The 14,143-nt window shown below is 34.2% G+C and overlaps 1 protein-coding gene across 1 annotated transcript; it reads left to right on the top strand.

Annotated features, from left to right (window-relative positions):
* Positions 1–214: 214 nt before the first annotated feature.
* LOC112697127 (B3 domain-containing transcription factor FUS3) lies at positions 215–5,108 on the top strand. Its single transcript, XM_025750161.3, has 6 exons — positions 215–1,419; positions 3,418–3,507; positions 3,649–3,749; positions 4,105–4,151; positions 4,246–4,322; positions 4,517–5,108. Exons 1-6 carry the CDS (start codon positions 886–888, stop codon positions 4,802–4,804), a joined length of 1,137 nt encoding a protein of 378 aa, XP_025605946.1. The 5' UTR covers positions 215–885; the 3' UTR covers positions 4,805–5,108.
* Positions 5,109–14,143: the final 9,035 nt, after the last annotated feature.

Raw genomic sequence — 14,143 nt, 5'->3', positions numbered from 1 at the left:
AGGTGGAGTGGATTCTGAAGCCCCATGTTTCGGCAGAATCCACCATACATCCGTCATAAGCTGTTTGGGCATTCTCTAACCACCACCACCACCGCACTAACCCCTATGCCAACCCTGGTTCCATTCTTACACCAACCCATATTCACCACACCATTCTTCTAGCTAGTTTAGTTTAGTTAACCCCCTTTCCCTGCTTTCTTTTAATTTTCTCTATCTGTCCTCGTTATTATTTATTAGAAAGAGAAAAAAGAGAGAGCAGAGGGTAAGGGTAAAGAAAGAGCCAAAAGAAACTAGCCAACATTTAACCATCTAAGCGTGAACCTTCCTCACATTTTGCAACCAAAACTCCTATGATATGATATGATCCAAACCCCATTACCCATAACCCATTTACAAATAAAAATCTGTCAAGAGAGAGAAAGAGAGAATTTATGTTGTGGTAAAAAAAAGTAAAAGTGGGTGGAGTAGTAGAGGTAGAGTGGGAGAGAGGATTGGAATTGGGAGAATGCAGGATGCACAAATGTCATAAAAACCAGTCCCTGTAATCAACACACTCAAAAAAACCCTTGCCTAAAATAGAAAAATTCCCCAAAAAAAAAAAAAGAAATAGAAGATAAAGAGAAGGGGTGTGTGTGTGTTGAACCGAGTGTGAAAGACAGTCCACCATTGATCTGTTTGAACACCAAACCCCACACCCGTTCGTGATTGCCGAGCGTCCTTATAACACCCTTTCTTTCTTTCTTTCTTTCATTCATTCTATCATCATCTATCCATATTTGCACAAACACTCACACTCGTAGAGAGAGAGAGAACAGAAAACCAAAAGCCACTTCCACTGTTTATAGAGAGAGACACCCCAAAAAAAGAAAGAAAAGGAAAACCCTAATGATGATGGATCAGGGACAAGGAAGAGAAAACTTGCTTCTTCAGAAAACCGAGGCCTGTGCCTTCGTGGCAGGTGTTGACGCTCACGACCTTCTTCCCTCTTCTGTCACCGTTCAAGGGAACAACACCAACACCAACAGGATCATAACTACTACCATTCTCCATAACGGGTCATCATCGGAACCGGGTCGGATCCTCCATCATCATGATATTCAGTACCAGCAGGAGCAGGAGCAGGAGCAGGAGGTTGGGCTTGTTGCCACCTTTGGAAACGTGCATAGGAAGAGGAGAATGGCTAGGATGAGGAGGAGGTCCTCACCAACACTGATGCACCTTCAGTTCCACGCTAACACCACCACCCCCACCACTACTCTTTTTCCACCTCTTTCTTCTTCAGGGCAATCTTCTGATACACCACCACCACCACCACCACCGACACTTTCTCCTCCTCCTCTTCTTCTTCCTTCTGCTGCTGTTGGTCCTTCCACTACTACTAATACCTCCCCTCACGTGCCTACTCATAATCCCGCACGTGTGAGTTTATTTCCCCCTTTTTCTTTTAATATTATTTTTGTTTTCTCTCCGAGTCCTTAGCATGAACAAGATCTAACAATTAAGCGTCCATATTTAATTAAAATTGGGAGATCTAGCTACCTTTGTTTTTAAAAAAAATTCTTTTCTTATGAGTTTTTTAGAAAAGAATTAATTGGTTGTTTCAGAAATTATTATTATGACCATTATTTGTCATGGTTGGATTTGTAGAGGGAAAAAAAATAAAGAAAAAGGAATGAACTTTGTGCTTTCTTTTTAGAAGTGCTTCTTGTGTTTATTGGTTGTCAAACTTATTTAATTAAATCAATCTTTATTACTCTTTTCCAATGCTGAATGAGAAGGCTTTTAAGAATTTTCATACTTTATCGTTGAGATCAACATATTTTGAATAAACAGCTAGCTAGCACAGGAATTTAATCAGTTCTGTTTTTAAAAAATTGATTTATTCTATCTCTCAAACCCTTTGGAACCATTATAATTAAGGATTATTGTTGAATAATGTTGTGGAAGGAGACAAATCAAGAAATTTTTTCAAGATTTATGCATAGACTTGGAGTATATTTATATTTTTTTTAATAACTACATAGACTTGGAGTACATATATATAGTTCTCCAGCAGTCATTTTTATTTTATTTATTTATTTTAAAAATTGAATTTCTTCTTTACAAAACTTAAAAGGAAAAGAAACTTAAAAAGATGGACTATTCCTATTCTTTGTTTCTTTTTGTTTTTGTTGTCAAATATATACATATTGAATGAAAACAAGTAGTTACAAGCAAGTACACTTGTGTCAGATTGTACTACTAAAGAACCTAGACGAATACAAAAAAAAGATAATTTTTTTTAAAAAGAAGTTATACAGTACAAATAATCTATACGATGTTAAGATACGAGCCCAAAAAAAAATTAATTACGATGGGAACTTAAAAATTATTGTAATATATTTGGCAGTTTTATTTTAATTTAAAATTTTTTACACACTTTAAATTGGTGTCTATCTATATCCCTTTCAAGTTAAGGCGGCGAGAGAGTTTATTAAATAAAAGATGAGTGTGATATATAATCTGAATAATTTGATCTAACAATAATATGTTTATGTCCGAATAAATACTAATTATCTTGTGAAAATAATATTAGTTTTGTTCAATAATTTTTTTTAGATGTAATTTCATACTTTCTTAATTACTTTTTATACTCTCGTTTATACAAATATAGATTACATGATTTTTCTAACCGATTTTTTTTTTTTTTTTGGTGACTTTTCTAACCGATTCATCTCATTAATACTCTCATCCTTGGAAGTTAAATATTCCTACTTTTTGTTTTCTAAATAGTTGGTGTTATACTTTAAATAAATTGAAAATTGGTGTTTTTTTAATTTATTTTTTACACATATACATCAACTAATTTGTGTACAACTTTTATAATTATGTATTTTGAAGTAATTTTAAAAATGAATAATGTTATACATCCAAGTGTTTCTTTTAATCAATTAAGTTGGTCTAAAATCAATAAAAATTAGTTATTCTATGTCTTATTATTTAACTTGATTGAACTTGGTTCATAAAAAAACTTGGATATGTAGCTTTACTACTTAAAAATACACTAAAATATCCAACTCCAAATCACATCTATTTGTAATAATTGTACATTACAATTAGTTGTGTAACATTGAATTAATAACTTCAAATTTGGAAACTCTAGTAATTGATGGCATGTATTAACCATGTTAGACAATGCTTTGGGCACTCTAGTAGGTATGGACTCATCTTATGTTTATATGAGGAGCATATAGTGGTGTTTTAGTTACACAAATTTTAGTTAAAGCTAATAAATGGTGTAACATGTTTGTTATAATTTACTATATTTTGTTCCATCATTTAGTGGCATTTACCTAAATTCTCTAGTTTAATATTGCAAATTTCTTTATTAGAATAAAAACATAAATTACCTTTACAATTTTATTTGAGTGCTTTTAGGTAATTGATCATACAAGCTTGAGATTCCTTTTTCAAAAGGAGTTAAAGAACAGTGATGTTAGTTCTCTCAGGAGGATGGTATTGCCAAAGGTTTGTTTTTCGCTGACATTGACTTTGTTAAATTTAATAAATACAATTGTGTTATAAGGAGTCTAATTATACTCATTACATTATATATCGTATTATATATTTAATGAATGAAATAATATAGGATAACTAAATAATTTGCAGAAAGCAGCAGAGGCTTTTCTTCCTCCTCTTGAATCAAAGGAAGGAATTCTTATCAGCATGGATGACCTCGATGGCATTCATGTTTGGAGTTTTAAGTACAGGTGTGTATTATTTATGGTCAGTTAAATTAATAGAGTGAGAATCTATTTGAATCCTTATCTTGTATTTTATTTTGAAATTTATAGTTTATACTCGTTCTCTTTCCTTCTAAAAAAGTGAACTTATATCTCATAAAAACATGGTCTTACATCCATCTAATAGCATAGTAGAAGAGTGTATGTCATTTTTTTTGGTATAAAACAAAAAATGAATATACAATACTTTTCTTATGTTTTACATTAACATTGGTTGAATATACAATTTACCTTTTCATTTAAACAAACTGTACTGTTTAAGTTTTTTAATTTATTAATCCTACAAACTTAAATTTACTTGTATTGATTTCCAAAAATGTAGATTTTGGCCCAACAATAATAGTCGCATGTACGTCCTTGAAAACACTGGTATGTCATTAAATTACTAATATTATAAGTTCAAATTATTTCGAAATATTTGAACATTACTAATTATAGTATATTCTGTGTTGAATCTTTTCAGGAGAATTTGTTAACGCACATGCTCTTCGGATGGGAGATTCTATTATGGTTTACCAAGATAGTCGAAATCATAATTATGTATGCTCCGGTTTTTTTTTTTCCTTTTATTCTGTCAATTAAGTATCTATTACTTTGGATAAGATAGTATACAAAAATATAGGTAATTTTTGTAAATGAACAGATTTAGAGATGGAGTTAACTTTTCAAAGACCTAATAAGATCTATAACCAATTTCTTATCATCACGTTATTTAACATGTTACATGTTTGTAGGTCATTCAAGCAAAGAAAGTTTCTGATCAAGATGAATTTATGGAAGAAACTAGCGACATGGCAAATGATATCTTCCTTAATGATTACGAAGTTAGCAAACCTGGTTGTTTCAGCTTGACTTACCCAGCTTTGAATGACACTACAGGCATGTCATTCATATATGAGACTACATTCTCAAATGATAGTCCTCTTGACTTTTTGGGCGGATCAATGACTAATTTTTCAAGGATCGGCCCAACTGAAACCTTTGGTTCTGTTGAAAATTTGTCACTTGATGACTTCTACTAAATGTGGTTAGTATGTATAAGAAGCTGCAGCCAAAGCCTTAATAATATGGTACAAGAGAAGTACTTTAATTTTGAGTGTGGGTTTGTTCAATATGCTACTAAACAAAAGTTAAAACTCGCTCTGTTTTCTTGTATTTATTTATTTTGTTGTTTGTTTTGATCATGATTTTGTGTAGAATAAAAGAGTAGCAGGTGGACATATAATGTACTATGTTCTTCTCTCTGGCTACTCTATCATGTATTATGTTATCTATAAGTTTTTGCCAGAATCTACATATAAATAAGATCTGAATGTTTATTATGAAGTTGTCATCGTGTACACTATTATATGTTGGTAAAGTAATGTTTATAATTTTAATGCTGAAGTTGATAGACATAATGTTTGATGGAGTTGATAGACAGAATGTTTGATGGGTGGGTAAATGAGTTTTGAACGATATAACTTAAAGAATGATTTGATAAAGATATTAATATATGAAATTATGTTAAATTTTTTAATTTTTGTAAATACAATTTAAATTTGAAAAGTAATTTTTTAGGTACTCTCAAAGTATTCCTAATTTTTGAAAGACATAATACAAACATATAATTTTTTTTATTTACCAACTAAGTACTTATATTTTTGAAAAATATAAATATCTCTCAGATAAAAAAGATTTTACTAGATTAAGTCTAATAAATAATAAATTTTTTTATAATTTAGTGCTTAACTTATTAGAATAATTTAATCCTTACATCGATATTTTGTAAGGATTATCATAAAAATATTTTTAAAGTCAAAACTTTTTTATAGTCTTAGAAATTTTTAATTAATCTCTGTTAACTTCAAATTCATAGTCTTACAATCCACCTTTATTTATGATCAATTTTGATGTCTCATATCTAAGATAGAATTTAGGTATATAATTTCTAATTTAATTCCAAGATTTTTAAACTTATTTTTTCTTAAATTTGACTTGTGATGAATTGAAGTTGTTGGCGTGAATTTAGTTTAGACCAAAGACTTGTCAAGTTGATCAAAGACAAAGAAGAGTTCTTGTATAAAGGAATGAAATTAATGTCATTCTCAAAATTTGTTATGCTAAGGGAGAAAGAAGAGAGTCGAAATGAAAGAATTCTGACTGCTATCAAAACATTCATAATTCGACTTGTTACAATAATATTAACCATGGAATAAGATTTTTTGATTTCATATCAACCATGAAAGTTTATATATATCTTGATTTGAGATATTGACAAGAGTCAGAAGAAAAGATGCTAAGATGCTGATACCTCCTAAATAATCCAATGAGACATAAATTAAGACTAAATATGAGGTGACAAGATAACATGACTACTCAAAAACACATATTCTTATAAAAAAATAAGTGAAATAAAGGTTGGGCAAAAATAAAAGATTACATTTAAAATGTGCTTAAAAGATTAATCTAATCTTATTAAAATAATTGTCTTGAATATGGGATAGGTTGCTTAACCTTCCATGAAGTAAGTAGGACGTGAGCTCCAAAACTTTGAGAATCAATAAGTTGAACATAAACGAGCATGAACTTCCATAACAAATTTAGCAATCAAGAAATGATGATTAAGCTAAGAAGAATTGCCTTTATATAGAGCTAACAAAAACTTGAAAGGAAATTTCTATCTACAACTCATACATATACAAACTTTGGAGAAATTTTCAATTACATTGACAAAAAAAATTGAGTACAAGTATATTTCAAGTATATTTGAGTCTTGAGAGTCCTTTGTTTTGTTATTTTATTTTATTTTCAGTCTCCCTAATCTTTTAAGTTTTGTTATTTGTTGGTTCATTTATTTTTTCAATGTTCAAACATTTAAGTTTATGTTTGATTTTCATTTTATTCAAGTTTGTTAAGTTTAGAAAACTTTAAAGAATGATGATGAACAAATATTGTTAAAAATAATTAAATTACAAAATTAAGTTATTAATTTCATTGTATTGATTAATAATTTTGTTGTGTGCAGATTTTATGACTGGGCCAAAAATTAGACAAGTCTAATGTGATGATGATATTCAGCCTTGAGCAAAAATACTATATGATGTGTAGCTGAATTATTCTTATGTTGATTGGGCCAGGAAAATCAATAAGAAGCCCAAAACCTTTCCTTGAAAGACCAACAAAGCCTTGGTCCAAAATTAAAGAAAAGAGAAAGGAATTGGTGCATGCTTTCCACAAATTACTCTCTTTCAGTTATGGAATTCAAAATTTAATTAACTTGGATTTATTGCATACCTTGAAAACAGGAAAAAGAAAGTTCAAAATTGATTTGATGGCCTTTAATGTTTACACGTTACTAGGCATGGGGAGTGGAAAAGTAATTCATTTTAATTTCTTCTTTTATTTCCATTGAAAGCTTTTCATTCTTTTCTCTCTTCTCTCTCTAGTTTTCGGTCACTTCATCTGATAGAGAAGAAAATGGGAGAAGCAAGTAATCAGAAGAAGGAAGCAGAAGCTAGGAAGAAGCAAGCAACCAAGGTGATGATGGCCCTTGCAAAAAGAAGATCTACAGTATGGTGTGACTGAGATCTTTGCCACTAATGGTAAGATGTGGTGAAGAAGTCTCAAGATCTCCATGCCAAAAATGGTTGCAAACCAACTCGGTCAGAAAAGAAGATTCCGGGGGTATGGCTCATCTCTACTTTTTGTTCAATCATCACAGAAGGTAGCTACTGTAGCTACGTTGAGGAGGAAGCAGAAGTGGAGCAGATGGAGCTGTCAAGGATTAAGAGTTCATCAAGGGTCAGAAATCCTTCTTGGGGACCAAGTCAAGATAAAAAGTTCAGATTAATGAAGCTTGATGAGAAGGGATGAGAGAGAGGTAATTGCATATTGGTTTTTGCTTTCGGTTCCCTCTCTCTTCAATCTGTCCGAACCGGTTTTGGTGTTGAAGAAGAAGAAGTTGGTTCGGTTAAACCATTTCAACCTTTGAGGCTTCCCCTTCTATAATAAGGGTGAACAGCCAAGGCTTGAGACAAGGAGAGTAAGCATAGAGTTCTCATAGCTACCCAAACTAACAGAAATTCTTCTCCTTTAATGTGTTTCATTTGTATTTTCTTTAGTTTTGTCTGTCTTGAGTCTCATGGTGAAAAAGGCAAACAGTGTGAGGTTTGTAAGAAAAAGCCAGTAAGCGAAAAAAGGCAGAGTGTCAAAATTAAAGAAAAAGCCATAGATGTCTTAGAGGTTCTTTGTATATCTGTATTGTGTATCATGATTCTGTGGAAATTTCTTTGCAAGTTGGGTTAGCACTTAGCAGTTGAAAGCTTGGTAGGAGACTAAGTCAAGTTTAGGATTGGGTATAGATTCTAGACTTACCCCAGATAGGAAGGATAGTTTCTACGGAGAATTTGTGTCTGTAATCTGCATGATTATAGTGAAATTCCATCATTGTTGTGATGGAGACTGGATGTAGGCTGCATTGCACTTAGCAGCTGAATCAGGATACTTCTTGGTGTGATTCTCTCTCTCTCTTCTACTCCATTTTTGATTCTGTTGCGTAGGAGACAAAATTGAAAAATATCTCCTGACTGGTTACAAGACAAAAAGAAAATATCTCTTGACTAGTTATGAGGCAAAAAGAAGAAAAATCTCCTAAAGCTTTTTCAAAACGCAGAAAGTAACACTAAGCAAAAAAGGGGCTAAGATTCACACCCCTTTCTCTTAGCCACTGATTACCATCAATTGGTATCAAAGCTTGGTCTCAAAGAGATCAAGCTTTGTAGCTTGGAGAAAAGATCCTGATGGCAAATAACAGTGGCTCAAACCTGGTGGCCTATACTCTGATAGAAGGGCAGTCAAGCAACAGACCCCCTCTCTTTAATGGAAAGAACTACACTTATTGGAAGGAAAGAATGAAGATCTTTGTTCAGTCAGTAGATTACAGACTCTAGAAGATAATCCTGGAAGGTCCTCAATTTCCAACCACTACAAGAGCTGATGGTGTGGTCTCACTCAAAGGTGAAGCCAGTTGGACTGATGAAGACAGAAAAAAGGTGGAGCTCAATGCCAAGGCTATCAACTTGCTCAACTGTACAATCAGTTTCGAGGAATACCAACGAGCATCTAGATGCACAACAGCAAAGGAAATCTGGGACAAACTTCAAATCACTCATGAAGGCACAATTATAGTAAAGAAGACCAGAATAGACATGTTGAACAAAGAATATGAAATGTTGTCAATAAAGGAAGGAGAATCGATTGATGAACTGTTTGAGATATTCAACAACATCATCAATGGCTTGGATGCTATGGGATCACATATCCTGAATCTGTGCTTGTGAGGAGAATTTTGAGAAGTCTCACAAAAGAGTGGAAAACTAAAGCAATAGTGATATCTGAAAGTAGTGGCGTTGATTCTATGACTTGTGATGATTTGAGAGGAAATTTACTTGCTTTTGAAAATACATATTTGAAAAAAAGATACAAAAAGAAAAGGAATAGCCCTTAAATCTGTTACTAACCCTCTGGATGATGAATCCAGTGATAACTTCTCTGAAAATGATTTTGTTTTGTTTGCTAAGAAATTCAGGAAAATGGTGAAGTTAAAGGAGAAAAACAGAGGAAGCAGCTCAAGGAAGAAGGATCTCAGTAAAGTGATCTGCTATAACTGCAAAGAGGCTGGACACTTCAAATCGGACTGCCCTAAACTTCAAAAGGAGGAGAAGCCGAAAAAGAGAAAGAAGAAGGAACTCATGGCCTCTTGGAAAGACTTGGAGAATGACTCAGATGAAGATGAAGAATCAGAAACCAAGTCTCAAACTTGCCTCATGGCAGATCACGTAGAACATGTTTGCCTAGCATCCAAGCAAAAAGACAACATATGGTATATGGACAGTGGGTGCTCTAGGCATATGACCGGAAAGGCAACATTCTTCATTAAGCTTGATGAGTATGATGGAGGGTTTGTCACTTTCGGTGATAATGGAAAAGAAAAGATAGTGGCCATAGGAAAAGTTGGTAAAAGTATTTCTTCTTTTATAAATGATGTTTTACTTGTTGATGGGCTAAAACACAACTTACTAAGCATTCGCCAATTATGTGATCTTAGTTATGAAGTTTTTTTTTAGAAAATTGGATTGCTTAGTTATTTGTGAAAAATCTGTGGAAATCTTGTTTGAAGCTAAAAGGTGTAATAATGTGTATGGATTAACTCTTGAAGATTTAAAAGATCAAAAAGTGACATGTTTTACATCACTTGAATCTGAAAAATGGCTTTGGCATAAGAAATTGGGTCATGCAAGCATGTACCAAATTTCTAAGCTTGTTAAGAAAAACTTGGTGAGAGGAATTCCAAACATTAAATTTGATGAGGATATTACTTGTGATGCTTGTCAACTAGGCAAACAAGTAAAATCCTCTTTTAAACCAAAAGATGAAATTTCTACCAAAAGGCCATTGGAAATGTTGCACATTAATCTTTTTGGTCCAACAAGAACTCAAAGTTTAGGAGGTTAACATTATGGTTTGGTAGTGGTGGATGACTACTCTAGATTCGGTTGGGTACTCTTCCTAGCTCATAAGAATGATGTTTTCCATGCTTTTTCAACTTTTTGTAAAAGAATTCAAAATGAAAAAGATTTAAAAATTGCCCACTTGAGATGTGATCATGAAAAAGAATTTGAAAATCAAGATTTTGAAAAATTCTGTGATGATTTTAGAATTGCTCATAATTTTTCTTGTCCTAGAACTCCTCAACAAAATAGGGTAGTTGAAAGAAGGAATAAAAGCCTTCAAGAAATGACTAGGGCTATGCTTTGTGAAAATGATGTTCCAAAATTTTTGTGGGCTGAAGCTGTAAATACAGCATGTTATATTTTGAATAGAACTATCATTAGAAAGGGTTTAAAGAAAACTCCTTATGAGCAACCCCTCCTAATCTTAAGTATTTCCATATTTTTTTGATGCAAATGCTTTGTACTTAACAATAAAGAAAATCTTGGTAAATTTGATCCAAAATCCTATGAAGGAATGTTTGTTTGATACTCTACCACTAGCAAAGCATATAGAATTTAACTCAAGGAACATAGAACCATAGAAGAATCCATACATGTGTCCTTTTGTGATACTAATTCAATTCCCAGTGCCCTTTTAGATGATGATGCAGGTAGTGAAACTGATCTGAATCATCAACCAAGTCAAGAAAATCCCAAGACTGTCTTAAGTGAAGAACCTGTCCGTCCAGAAATGTCTCAACAGGATGGAAGAGACATTTCAGTTATGTCTCCTGAACAAGCCAGAGAAACCGGAACAGAACAGCCTGCTGAAGCTCATCAAGGCAGAACCTTACCTCAAAGGCTAAGAGAATGGAAGTTCTTGAAGGGTTACCCCTATGATTTTATCATTGATGATCCTTCCCAAGGCGTAACTACAAGATCCTCAAGTAAGAAGCAAGTTGATCAAAGAAATGTTGCTCTCTTATCCCAATTGGAGCCTTTCAACGTCAAGCAAGCTCTTGGTGATCCCTCATGAGTCAAAGCCATGGAAGAAGAGCTAGCTTAATTTGAAAAGAATGAGGTTTGGACACTTGTACCTAATCCTAATGGTAAGAAGGTAACAGGTACTAAGTGGATCTTTAAAAATAAATTGGGTGATGATAGTAGTGTTGTTTGTAACAAGGCTAGATTAGTGGCCCAAGGTTACGATCAAGAGGAGGGTATTGATTTTTATGAGTCTTTTGCCTCGGTAGCAAGAATGGAAGCAATTAGGTTGCTTCTTGTCTATGTTGCCCATAAGGGTTTTAGAATGTTTCAAATGGACGTTAAATGTGCTTTCCTTAATGGCTTTATAGATAGAGAAGTATTTGTGGCTCAACCTCCCGGTTTTGAAAATAAAGATTTTCCAAATTATGTTTTTAAACTTTTAAAGGCTCTTTATGGCCTTAGGCAAGCTCTAAGAGCTTGGTATGAAAGGCTCAGTGCCTTCTTGTTGGAAAATCAATTTCAAAGGGGTACCACCGATACTACTTTGTTTATAAAAGAATCTAATGATGATATTTTGCTTGTTCAAGTTTATATGGATGATATAGTGTTTGGTTCGGCCAATGAAACCTTGTGTGAAGAGTTTGGAAAACTTATGACTAGTGAGTTTGAAATGAGTTTAATGGGAGAACTAACTTTCTTTCTTGGTCTCCAAATTAAACAAACTCCTAGTGGTATTTTTATTCACCAAGGAAAATATGCAAAAGAATCAATCAAGAAATTTGAATTCCAAACCAATGGGAACACCTATGTATCCGAATACTAAATTTGAAAAAGATGAGAATGGCAAAGATGTGGATGAAATACGGTATAGAGGAATGATAGGCTCACTCATGTATCTTACATCCTCTAGACTTGATATTGTTCAAAGTGTGGGTGTATGTTCAAGATTTCAATCCCATCCAAAAGAATCCCATCTTTCGGCCGTTAAAAGAATCATTAGATACATTAAGAGAACTTATGATTTTGGCTTATGGTATCCTAGATCTAATGATTTCTGTGCAGTAGGGTTTTGTGATGGAGATTATGCGGGAGATCGGGTGGATAGAAGGAGCACATCCGGAATGTGTTGCTTCCTTGGAAGCTCACTAAATATGTGGTCAAGCAAGAAACAAGCCACATTTGCACTATTGGTGCACGAAATTGCAATCACACTTTTTGCAACCCCGCACAACTAACCAGCAAGTGCACTGGGTCGTCCAAGTAATACCTCACGTGAGTAAGGGTCGATCCCACGGAGATTGTCGGCTTGAAGCAAGCTATGGTTATCTTGTAACTCTTAGTCAGGATATCAATAATTATCAGGGTTGATTGTAAAAAGTAAAAGAACATGAAATAAGTACTTGTTTTGCAGTAATGGAGAACAGGTTGAGGTTTTGGAGATGCTCCATCTTCTGAATCTCTGCTTTCCTACTGTCTTCTTCTTCAAGCACGCAAGGCTCCTTCCATGGCAAGCTGTATGCAAGGGTTTCACCGTTGTCAGTGGCTACCTCCCATCCTCTCAGTGGAAATGTTCAACGCACCCTGTCACGGCACGGCTATCCATCTGTCGGTTCTCAATCAGGCCGGAATAGAATCCAGTGATTCTTTTGCGTCTGTCACTAACGCCCCGCCCTCAAGAGTTTGAAGCTCGTCACAGTCATTCAATCATTGAATCCTACTCAGAATACCACAGACAAGGTTTAGACCTTCCGGATTCTCTTGAATGCCGCCATCAGTTCTAGCTTATACCACGAAGATTCTGATTAAAGAATCCAAGAGATATCTACTTAATCTAAGGTAGAACGGAGGTGGTTGTCAGGCACACGTTCATAGTTGAGAATGATGATGAGTGTCACGGATCATCACATTCATCCGGTTTAAGAACAAGTAATATCTTAGAATGGAAGCAAGCATGATTGAATGAAAAACAGTAGTAATTGCATTAATCCATCAAGACACAGCAGAGCTCCTCACCCCCAACCATGGGGTTTAGAGACTCATGCCGTAGAAGGTACACAAAGAGACGTGTAAAAGTGTCATGAGGTACAGATACCATGTCAAAAGATCCTATTAATAGTAAGCTAGTAACCTAGGGTATACAGAAATGAGTAAATGACATAAAAATCCACTTCTGGGTCCACTTAGTGTGTGCTTGGGCTGAGCATTGAAGCTTTCATGTGTAGAGACTTTTTTTGGAGTTAAACGCCAGCTTTCATGCCAGTTTGGGCGTTTAACTCCAATTTTTATGCCAGTTCCAGCGTTAAACGCTGGGAATTCTGAGGCTGATTTGCAACGCCGGTTTGGGCCATTAAATCTCAGGCAAAGTATGGACTATTATACATTGCTGGAAAGCCCAGGATGTCTACTTTCCAACGCCGTTGAGAGCGCGCCAATTGGGCTTCTGTAGCTCCAGAAAATCTACTTCGAGTGCAGGGAGGTCAGAATCCAACAGCATCTGCAGTCCTTTTCAGTCTCTGAATCAGATTTTTGCTCAGGACCCTCAATTTCAGCCAGAAAATACCTGAAATCACAGAAAAACACACAAACTCATAGTAAAGTCTAGAAAAGTGAATTTTAACTAAAAACTAATAAAAACATACTAAAAACTAACTAGATCATACTAGAAACATACTAAAAAGAATGCCAAAAAGCGTATAAATTATCCGCTCATCACAACACCAAACTTAAATTGTTGCTTGTCCCCAAGCAACTGAAAATCAAAGTAGGATAAAAAGAAGAGAATATACTATAGACTCCAAAATATCAAGGAAACTCAGCTCCAATTAGATGAGCGGGACTAGTAGCTTTTTGCTTCCGAACAGTTTTGGCATCTCACTCTATCCTTTGAAGTTCAGAATGATT

Source organism: Arachis hypogaea, chromosome 6 (assembly GCF_003086295.3).
Source record: "Arachis hypogaea cultivar Tifrunner chromosome 6, arahy.Tifrunner.gnm2.J5K5, whole genome shotgun sequence".
Classification (NCBI taxonomy): Eukaryota; Viridiplantae; Streptophyta; class Magnoliopsida; order Fabales; family Fabaceae; genus Arachis; species Arachis hypogaea.
Note: the sequence above shows the minus strand (reverse complement) of the source record. Positions and strands in the feature narration are given on the sequence as shown.